The sequence below is a fragment of the Phyllostomus hastatus genome, unplaced genomic scaffold (genome assembly GCF_019186645.2).
Source record: "Phyllostomus hastatus isolate PE091 unplaced genomic scaffold, TTU_PhHast_1.1 phas_contig_159, whole genome shotgun sequence".
Lineage (NCBI taxonomy): Eukaryota > Metazoa > Chordata > Mammalia > Chiroptera > Phyllostomidae > Phyllostomus > Phyllostomus hastatus.
In genome coordinates this window covers 40,259,416-40,269,454 of record NW_025333640.1, presented here as the reverse complement: position 1 = coordinate 40,269,454, position 10,039 = coordinate 40,259,416, and the positions used below count along the sequence as shown (strand labels likewise).

Here is a 10,039-nt window from a genome sequence, read left to right as displayed (position 1 = left end):
AGCCTCTGGGGCCCGGAGCACCCACCGGGTCCACCCTGTCCTTGATGTCTGCTGGCGGGGGCGGAGCTCCAGCTTGGCCGGCCAGTGCACGTCGTCCGTCAGCTTCGACGCAGTACACCTGGGGCTGCCCGGGACACTGTTGTCCCACGAGTGGGCCCCTAAACTCCGGCGGAGCCCCCGTCACGCCCTCCACACACGGCAGCCAGCTTCCGGCCCACAGGACGACCTGCGTCCCCGAGCCCGGCCGCCCCTCCCGGGGGCTCTGCTCGCGCCGACGGCACACTAACGTGGGCGGGGGCTTTGCCTCCGACTAGAGCGGTGCTGACAAACGTGAGGTCGCCTTGCGTGGGTCTCTCCGAGCGCACTTGTGAGTAACCGAGAGTCAGAGACACACGGTGGGCCGCGCCTGCCGGAGCTGAGTGCGCAGTGCCCACCCCGGGGCTGGAGCAGGCGGGGCCGGCCCTGCGGCAGCCTGGCCGGCGTGGCCGTCCCAAAGGTGAGTTCGACCCCTGTCCCGCCGCCGGAGGTGGTGGGTTCAGCCCCCGGTGTGGGCACGGGCAGCAGTAAGCGGGACGACCCATTTCCCTCCCTCCTCCACCTCCTCTCCCTCTACACTTAGTTTCTACAGAAGATCAGCGCTTCCTTTTCTGCTGTTCTGTCTTACCGAAATGAGGTTTCTAGAGCATGCTTAAGAATATTGTATTTATGAAAATAATTCCAAAGCAAAATTTAAGAATGTATAAGCTCAGATGTCAGCTCGTCAGCCAGCTAACTCCCTGCAGTTTAAATCCCGCCGCCTCCCGGTGGGGTGACAGAGACGCACTTCCCCCTGGCCGACCGCCCAGACAGGGACCGCACCACCCTCACAGCTCGCTGCGCCTGTCACTCGGGGAGACCGCAGGGGAGGGGGTGTCACCGAGCGGCCCCACAGCCCCGCGCCGTCCCGAGCCAAGCCCAGCACCCCAAAAACATGAGCCCCCCTGCCAAGCAAGCGCGGGACGGGGTTTATTGACAGCGGCTGAGATCCGTTATGTACAGGTGAGAGCCCTCCAAATCGCACAGGGAGCCACCGAGAGGCCTGTGAAGACCGTTGCAGAGACAACACACACAGCCGGGAAACCGTTCCAACGCGTAACTGTGGAAGGAACGCAGGACGCGAACCGCTCTCCCACAGAGATTCCGCGGTCTCGAAAAGTCTGCTATGCACACCTCACGTTGGACAGTGTGTTCCCTGGGGTTACATGATTTTAAAAAACAATGTAAAAATTAAGGTTTTTTCCCTCACTGAAAATGGGAGAGGAATCGAGAAAACTTCATCCCAAATCTATACATTTTGAAAAATAATTTACACGCCCAGCACGAAGAAAGAGACCTGGGGGTGGGGGGTGCAGTCTGTAAACGGCCCTGGTGCGCGGGGCGGCGGCGGTGCGGTCAGGGCCGGCAGGTCCCTCGCGGGGCGGCGGCCCCTCCGCGGGCTTCAGCCCCGAGCACCACGGCGGGGGAGGGGGGGGCGGCGGAGGCTGGCCTGGAGGTCTCGGACTCGGGGGCAGCCTGTGGTCCGTCGCCTGGAGGAGAGGCACTGAGAAGGGGCGGCGGTCCCCGTGGGACCCCGCGCGGGGGCCATCAGTTGAGCAGCTGGCAGACGGCCTTGTGCACGCAGCACAGGAAGTCCACGTAGGATGAGCCGCCGTCCAGGCCCTTGTCCTCCACCAGCAGCTGCCGGAAGGCCACCTCGGGCTGCTCTCGCTGCTTCACGATCGTGAGCTGGGGAACGAGCAACAGGCACGCAGTTACGGGCGTGTTCTGGGGGGGCTGGGTTTCCCGTGTGCCCCGCCACCCGGGTCGCCGTGGCCCCGTGAGCCGCCCTGGCGGGAGCAGGAGAACGCAGTCGCCCAGAGTGCAGGGCGCTCACCCCGCACCGGCCGGGGAGCCTCAGCAGGGTGCCCCGGGAAAGGCTGCACCCAGAGCTGCCCAGCCCCGGCCACGCAGTCTGCACAGCCACACCAGGTCACGCGCCACACACAGCCTGCCACGGCCCGTGGAAGGGACCACGTGCCGCATGCCACGCAGTCCTGGCTGCATGTAACGCAGCACGCGCTGCTGACTGTCAGGGGGAGCGCAGGGACCCGGGACATCTGGGTGAGCTCAGGCTTCAGTAAGAAATGTGACCCGGGGGGGTGCAAGCCCGGGCAGCACCCCAGGGAGGTGAGGGGACCGCAGGGGACGAGATGACCAGGTCTGACTGGGCCGTGCAGGGGCAGAGGGAGGAGCCGGCAGGGGACTGCGAGGAGAAGGCCGTCCCTGCTCTCCAGGGCCGTGCTGTCCAGCACCGTCGCCACCAGCCACACGTGGCTGTCTCCAGCTGGGACGTGCAGCCACAGGAACACAGAGTGGACATCTGAGAGTCACCATGGAGAACCCAGGACTCGCCCACTGCTTAGCCCATTTCATGGGGGCGTGAGAGCAGCCTGGATACGATACTAAAACGAGCTTCCTCCCTTTCACACGGGGCGTGGAGACGGGACCCTGGGTCTGGGACTCGGTGACTGTCGGGCCGTGCACACACACATAGTGCTCACGCGCCCGCAGGGCCGTCTGAGTCTGCAGGGCTTGAGCTAATGCTCCCACCGTGCGCCCGACTGACCAACCGTGCACACCTGGTCCTCACACACACACCCCCAGGTGTCCTCAGAGCCAGGGCCGACCCCTCCCCTGTGGGGCTGGGGGGACGCAGGGGGAAGAGGGTCCCTCTCTGCGGCTGGGACGGGGCAGGGCTGCCGCCGCTGCTGAGTGCCCTGGAGACCCCCGTGTTCCCTCTGCATCTCTGGGGCGCTGAGTGTGTCACCGAGGAGAGGGTCTAGGCTGGGGCTCCTCTGCCATCTCTAGGTCTCGTCCTACAGAGGTCTTGCGTGAAAACTGTTCTGGAAAGTTCTGTGTTCACCTGACACCCCAGGGATGGCAAGGCTCGTCACTGGCTCAGTTCACCTATCTCTCTGACGTGGACGCCTGCCCCGTCCCAGGTGAGGGAGGGTGCTGTTTGGGCTGCCGGGGCAGCGACCTTGAGGGACAGTGACCCTGCTCTGTCCTGGACCCGCGGAGGCCGCGTCCGGGTGGCGGCCAGCACCCGGGCAGGCTGGTCTCAGAGGTCAGAGGGGGTGCTCTGCCCTGCAGACGTGCAGGACGCGCATCGGAAGAGTCCGTGGTAAAGTCGAAACGAGAACAAAGCAAACCCCGCCTACCCGCATGGAGTACGGCCTCTTGTGCTGCAGGATGCCCATGACGACTCTGAGGGTGCGCGCGTGCGGGCTGCCCACCTCGGGCAGCGTGGTCTGCAAGGAAGGACACGTCCGTTTCAGTGGGATTTACGATGCTCGGGCAGAAGCAGCAATGGGGCATTATATTTTAGGGCTGAAGTTAGGAAACACCCTTCTGGACCGTGTACTTGACTCTGGACCTAGTTCCGTGACCTAAACATCGGAAACGTGAAGACGTGCCTCCTTCCCACTGGCCACATCTCCGCCAGCGAGCTGCGCGCCGTGAACACGGGGGCCCCCAGGGCTGCCCGTGGGCCCCGAGACCCCGCACAGCCCGCCGGGCGCAGGCAGAGGGCGGCCTGTGCCAGCATGTTTGCTCGCTCCCTGCCGGGCTGTGCTGGGAGCGGGCAGGGCGCACACCCCCCCACACCCTGCGCCCCGTGATGGTCCTTGCGGGACCCTGAGGCGTGGGGAGGTTTGGGGGACGTTCTACGCTAGCACCCCGGGCTGGCCCCTCAAGGGGCTGACGGCCCCTCCGATTTCCCTGCCGTCCAGTAGTGTCCACAGAAGGCACTGTCCGCGCTCGGCCCTGGGGATGCGAGGACCCGGCCCTAGTGCCGCCCGGGGCCTCCCGCTGCTCCGCACAGCCCCCGGAGCGGGGCGTCGTCGAGGAGTCAGCCACCGGGAAGGCGAGCGGGAGCTGCAGTCTCCTGTCTCAGGACGCGGCCCGGCCCACGTCTGCACGGCAGCCGTGGGAAGTAAGGCAGAAACGCGCCGCCCACACGTCTCCTGCGGCGCCTCTTGATCCGCGAGCGGAGGGCGGGGTGCCGCCTCAAGTCTCGGACGCGGTCCTGAGATGCGTCGTTTTTTGCTGTTGAATTTTGATTTTTTAGTTGCATTTTTAATCATTCTTTCATTCCAACCGCATGCAGACGCCTCACCACTTCTAAACCTTCATCTCCGCACAAGTCTCCTCGTGGGGCGTGGGCAGCTTCGGGCCCTTTAAAAATGGGCTTTTGACGCCTGCCTTCCAAACGGCGACAGAACGTGCAGCTGCCAGCCGGCCGGCCCATGTGCGGCCCAGAGGACGGCGGTGGCCCGGCCCCAGCCCCACTGAGAGAGACGCCGCAGACGGTGGCGCCAAGCAGGGGAGGCGGCAGCCCGCGGCGTGGCCTTCAGGCCAGGGTCCCCGCAAACGCCGGCTCTCGAGGGGGCCGTCGCGGGCTCTCGCGGTGCACGTCCCGGTCACCTGCCTTCACTCCTGTCCAGGCACAAGGCTCTGGAGTGGCGGTGGCAGCGCAGGGCCACGCAGTCCGTTCTCGCGGGCAGCTCCCCCTGCAGGTCGCTAACCCCACCAGTCTGCGGTCTGGGCGAGTGCCCTCCGCCCTCTGCTGACCCTGCGGCCCAGCCCTGGCCCCGCCTCGGCCACGCCCACCTGGGGGAGTGTCCCCAGACCCCGGTGCTCAGCGCCCTGCCTGGCGGCGAGGGTGAAGGAGACGCTGCAGCACGCACAGCTCAGAGGTGGCGACCGTCATGCAGTGCGCGCCCAGAACGGGGGCCGGCTCTGATCGAGTCCCACCCTCCCCGCCCGCGAGTCCACCCCAGCTCACGGGCGGCCGTCGGGCCCGAGAGGCTCTTGCTCCCGTACAGAGCGTGTGCCCTCCTCTTCTCCGGTGCAACGCACGGCCGCTCGTGAGCAGAAACACGGAGGAGCCTGTTGGCACGCCCCCGACACGCCCCCGGACACGACCCCGGATGGGAAGGAAGGCACCCACCATGTGCGTGTTGACGTGCGCCAGGGACGGCACGTTGAAGATGCCCTGCACCAGCTCCGGCGGGCTGCTGGCCCCCAGCCACAGGAACATGCTCAGGCCGTTGGCCAGCAGGAAGACCCCGTCCTCCGAGAGGCGCGACTCGGAGCAGCGCACCGCGGGGGGCAGCGCCGTGCTCTTGACGTCCATCGTGTGCTGGGCGGGCGGGCGGGGCGGGGCATCAGCGTCAGAACCCACCCTCCCTCTCCCTCCCTCCCCCCCACGCGTGCACACTGGGGAGCGCCGTCTGCATGCCAGGCCTTGCACAAGGACCCCTCCCTCGGGCCCAGCTAACGGTTTTTCGGAAGAAAGAAGAGAGCACTCGAGGGTGTGGAGCACCACCGCGAGAGCCAGGGGAGTGGGAGGGGCGTGGTGGTGCAGGGCGGGAACAGCGCTCGGGAGGGCGGAGTCAGTGGGGAGGGTCTCGCTGGGAAGGCAGCTTTTGCACAGGGACCCAAGCAGACGGAACGAGCCCCGGGCCTGGGTTCTGGCAGGAAGAGTGTTCCAGGGGGAGCCCCCCCCGCCCTCCCTCCACCCCCCGCCCGGGCGGACGGACAAGCCCCTGCAGGTGCTCACGATGGGCAGGAGCTGCGGGTAGAAGAAGAGCTGCGAGTCGGCCACGCCCATGGTCATGACCAGCTGCCTCTGGAAGGCCCGCTCGTCCGTGGGCACGTCCGGCCTGCCGAGCAGCACGCAGCTCTTCAGCAGCGAGTTCATGTACACGGGCAGGACCTTCATGGAGTCCGGCAGGATCAGCTGGGGGCAAGAGACGAGGCCCGCACGCCCCCGTCAGACGGAGACAGGCTTCTCCCGGCGCAGTTTCACGGGGAGGGCTGAGGACCAGGACCGGGCAGGCCCCTCCCCCCACGCCACGGGAGGCCCGTGGACAAGGAAACGTCCGAGAGAGGAAGTTCGCCCAGCGGCGCTGCGCCCGAGGCTCCCACGCGACGCCGTCGGCCCCACGGGCACGCACAGTGTCCGGCCCACCGCGTCTGCGGCGCTGGCTACGACGCACCACCGCCCCCGGACGCGCCCTCGACCTTGGCTGCATCAGGTGCCTGGCACCCCGCCCCCCCTCGGCGTGCGGCCCCAGCGGGGGGGCGCGCAGCGGCCCAGACATGGCGTCCCCCGCGCGGGCGGCTCACCTGGCTGGCGGCCGACGGGCTGGCGCAGTGCTTGCGGTAGCAGGCCAGCATGTGGGCGGTCTGGTTCACCAGGGTCTCCCGGACGAGCTTCACGGGCTGCTGCAGGACGGCCTTGAACGCTGCGCACACAGGAGGGAGGGAGGGAGGGAGGGAGGGAGGGAGGGCGGATCTCAGCAACGTCGCCGCAGCAGCGCTCCCCTCCAGCGCCGACGCAGCTCAGGGCAGGGAGGCTGGGCGGGGACTGGGGCCCACGGAGGGGTCAGGCCACTGCCCACGCCGCCCCTGACTGGGTGGGAGGCCCAGCCCGCGGCGACCCTGTCACAAAAGGCTGTGCATGGTCCCCACCCTTCCTCAGGGACTGGAAACGGATTTCTCTATGCCCAGAGAAAGCAAGGGCTGGCTACTGTCTTCCGACACCCCAGTCCCTGAGGGCGGGACCGCTGGTGCTTCTGAACCTCAGTGCAGAGTCTCCTCGGGGTTTGGGCAGGGGGGAGCGGGAAGAACCAAAGAGAACCCCAGCTCCGGCCCCTGCCAGCTCCCAGCCACCGGGCCAGGATGAGCATGCTCAGTCTAAGGAGAGCCCACCTTCGTCCATCCGCCCAAGGGCACGCTCCCACACCCACGGGAGCCCACGGACCACCCGGGAGGGGGCTGGGAATGAGGGTGCGCGGTGGGGGGGGCCTGACTCGGCCGCCTGTCAGCGTCGACCGGGACGTGCTGACTGCTCTCCTCCACGCCCTGAGTGTGTAAGCTCTGAACCAGCCCACCGAGGGCCGCACCTCCATGGCACGTGTCTGCCGCAGGCCGGACTGACCCGCAGCCTGGACTGACCCGCAGCCTGCCTGCCTGAACTACAGCCAGCCCCACGCCCGTGGGTTCAACCAACCGTGCACTGAAAACCTTCCTTTTGAAACCCCTTGATGCCATTGCTGACACGCAGTGCACCTCTGGGCCCGCGGTGGCTGGGGACTGGGTCTGTCCTGGGCGTGCACAGACCTCCCCTTGCACTGTGAGTGCTCTAGGGCAGCGTGGAGTCTACGGGGGGTGGGGGGCGGGGGTGTGCGAGCCGCACGCCAACTCTGTGCCCTCTTACACGAGGGACTTGCGCACCGCACACTTGCACACCCCCGGGGGTCCCGGAACCTCACCCCCGCGGACGCGCAGGGACGACGCCCCAGGCGGGCGAGGCGCACGGCCCCTCGGCCCGCAGAGCCTACCCACCCGACTTGGCGAAGAAGTTGACCAGGGCGTCCGTCTCGCAGCTCCTGTAGAGCTCGGCCAGCTGCGAGCTGCAGCTCAGCGCCAGGTTGTGGATGCGCAGCCGCCTCTGCCCGCCGACCGTGGTGTAGAGCACCGCGCACTGCGGGCGAGAGCCACACGGGGGCGCTGGTGAGCGGGCCCCGGGCCCCGCCCCCCCCACCGGCCTGGCCCCTCCCAGCCCCGGGAGCTGGGGGGACCTGCCCACGCCCCAACCCCCTGGAGCGTGGTCTGCCGGCGCCAGCGGCCGAGCAGCGGTGAACAGGAGAGGCGGCCAGTGCACACCCGGGCCCGTGCGGCATTTCCCCGGTTCAAGCTGCAGTTGTAAGGGGGCTGCTCGCGCGTGAACAGACACCCGCGCGTGTCCCCGCGGCCCAGGTTTGTGACCGGGGGTTCGGGCCCAGACACGACGCCTGCGCGTTCTCCGGACCTGCGCGCGCCCCCTCCCCTGGGTGCTGCGCCGGGGTCGAGGCCGATGACCTGCCTGCACGTCTCCGGGGCGACAGCCCGCACCCAAATTTACCCTTGCTGGGGCCGTCGGGTGTTTAGCTCCGAGTCCGACCCGCGGCCGAGCGCGGGGCAGGTGGACCCGGGACTCGGGCTGGGTCACTCCGCCGGCCCCGAGGCCGCGGCGCCCACGCACCCGCGCACCTGCGAGCGCCCACGAGCACGCGCGTGGGTGGACACGCAGAGCACGCGCAGCACGGCGCCCTGACCTGGGGGCTCCGCTCCGGAGAAGGGGCCCACCTCCCTCGTGGGTCCCCCGGACGGCCGATCGCCGGCGGCCCCCGAGCCCCGGCGGAGGGGACGCGGCGCCCGCTCACCTGGATCAGCGCCCCGCTGTCCTCCCCGAGCTTGTCGTCGTGCTTGAACTCCACGGTCACCGCCTTGTCGCAGTCCACGGCCGCCATCTCCACGTCCGTGGTGTTGTTCATGTAGAGCCCGCCCAGGAAGTCCGTGGCGCGGAAGCCTGCGGCCGGGGGAGGGACGCTCGGCTCTTTCCCATGCCACCGCCGGTCTCCCCCGGCCCCCCCCCCCCCGCCGGGCGTGACCCCGAGGAGGACCGCGAGGGGCCGCACGGCGTGCGCGGCGCCCACCTGTGCTGGTGCGGACCCGCATGATGGCGTCGAAGCCGATCTTCTTCTCCACCTCGTTCCGCAGGTCGCTCAGGAGCTGCGGGCTGTCCAGGTGCACCTGCGGGCGGGGTGTGGCCGGCGCCCACCAGGGGCCGTCAGACACGGCCGCGGCCTGGCTGACTTCTTAAAACACCCGAATTAACACCTGCTTCGTCCAGAACTCTGGGGGAAGGTCCTTGGAGCTGCTTCCGTTTGACTTCACCTGCAGCCCCTGACGTCGCCCCTCATGCAGTTTAAGGTACAAATACGGCTGGGCGACTGGGAGTCACCGTGGGCGGCAAATAAAACCAGGACGACACGGTGACTCACATCTGCCACTACTGGGGGGCCGCGTGCCCACTCCGCTGCCACGGGCAGGCGCCCCGACCCCTCCTGCTGCGGCGAGGGCAGGGCACGCACCCGGTCCCCAGGCTGGGAGAGGGGGTGGGGGGCACAGCAGAGCCCCCTCCGCGCCCGCCTTCTGGGGAGGCGGCCGGCACACTCTCCGCCCCTCAAAAGGCTAAGTTTTCGAGGTACTGGTGTCCCCCACCTCCCGAGCCCCGTGTCTCGGATGTCACAGGGAGGGCGCGCAAGGCACCTGCCCGCAGACCAGGCCGTGCAGAGTGCACCCGGCTGCTCCCCTCCCTCTCGGCTCCGGCGGGGAGGGGCGGGTGTGGCGGGCTGACCCCCAGGCCGTGACGGTGGACAACAGACACAGTCACTGGACAAACATCTCTCCAAGGGACCGAGCATGAAGTTGTACCCGCAACACATGGGGCGCGGCACAAAAGGCGCCCCTTGTTTACGACAGAATCTGCCGTCACGGAATCAGGGGCATGTCGCTCTGCCACACGACAGCCTCACACTGCAGCGCGCCCTGTGACGTGGTGGGTGACACGCTCACACTGACGCTGCACACTGTCACGCCCGCACCGTCACCCCACCCCCCACACCCCGGCAGGACCCCTCACTTTGCCCACGGTGGACACTGCGCTCTGTGGCCGCACGAGCTCCGTGAGCTGCCCACTCAGGGCTGGGGAGCCGCCGCCTCCACGGGCTCCAGGCCCCCCTGTCAGCCAGGAGCGAGGGGCCGCTCTGCCCTGGGGTCTGAGCCCCGCAGCGGCGGCATCAGCAGCCGGGGGCACCCCGGGGGGACATGCGGGCTCACCTGGAACTTGTTGTACTTGTAGAGGGTCCCCCCCGTGAGCTGCGGCACGAGGCCCACGGAGGCCACGTCCACGTACTGGCTGGGGAAGAGGAAGAGCGTCACGCAGCAGCCGTGCGCCACGCAGTCCCGGGCCAGCGCGTCGTAGACGCCGCTCTGGGGCTGGAACAGCGTCTGGGGGAGGAGACGCGGGGGCGGGGGGGCGGTGAGGGCACAGGCCTGCCGGGTCTGAGCTCCCCAGCCCCACAGCACCCGCCCTGACTTCTAAGTGAAAAGCGACCCTGTCACAGTC

General features: G+C 68.4%; 1 protein-coding gene across 4 annotated transcripts in view; it reads right to left on the bottom strand.

Moving 5' to 3' along the window:
• Positions 1-981: 981 nt before the first annotated feature.
• SEC24D (SEC24 homolog D, COPII coat complex component) overlaps positions 982-10,039 on the bottom strand; it is a 32,545-nt gene continuing 23,487 nt past the window's right edge. For all 4 annotated transcript variants that reach the window (XM_045831216.1, XM_045831217.1, XM_045831219.1 and 1 more), the window contains exons 15-23: positions 9,751-9,921; positions 8,565-8,661; positions 8,292-8,437; positions 7,432-7,570; positions 6,211-6,329; positions 5,642-5,821; positions 5,030-5,221; positions 3,240-3,329; positions 982-1,764 (exon numbers count right to left, since the gene is read on the bottom strand). In XM_045831216.1, the coding sequence (XP_045687172.1) occupies positions 1,624-1,764; positions 3,240-3,329; positions 5,030-5,221; positions 5,642-5,821; positions 6,211-6,329; positions 7,432-7,570; positions 8,292-8,437; positions 8,565-8,661; positions 9,751-9,921 (1,275 nt within the window). In that variant the 3' untranslated portion in view covers positions 982-1,623. The remainder of the gene's footprint in view (positions 1,765-3,239; positions 3,330-5,029; positions 5,222-5,641; positions 5,822-6,210; positions 6,330-7,431; positions 7,571-8,291; positions 8,438-8,564; positions 8,662-9,750; positions 9,922-10,039) is intronic.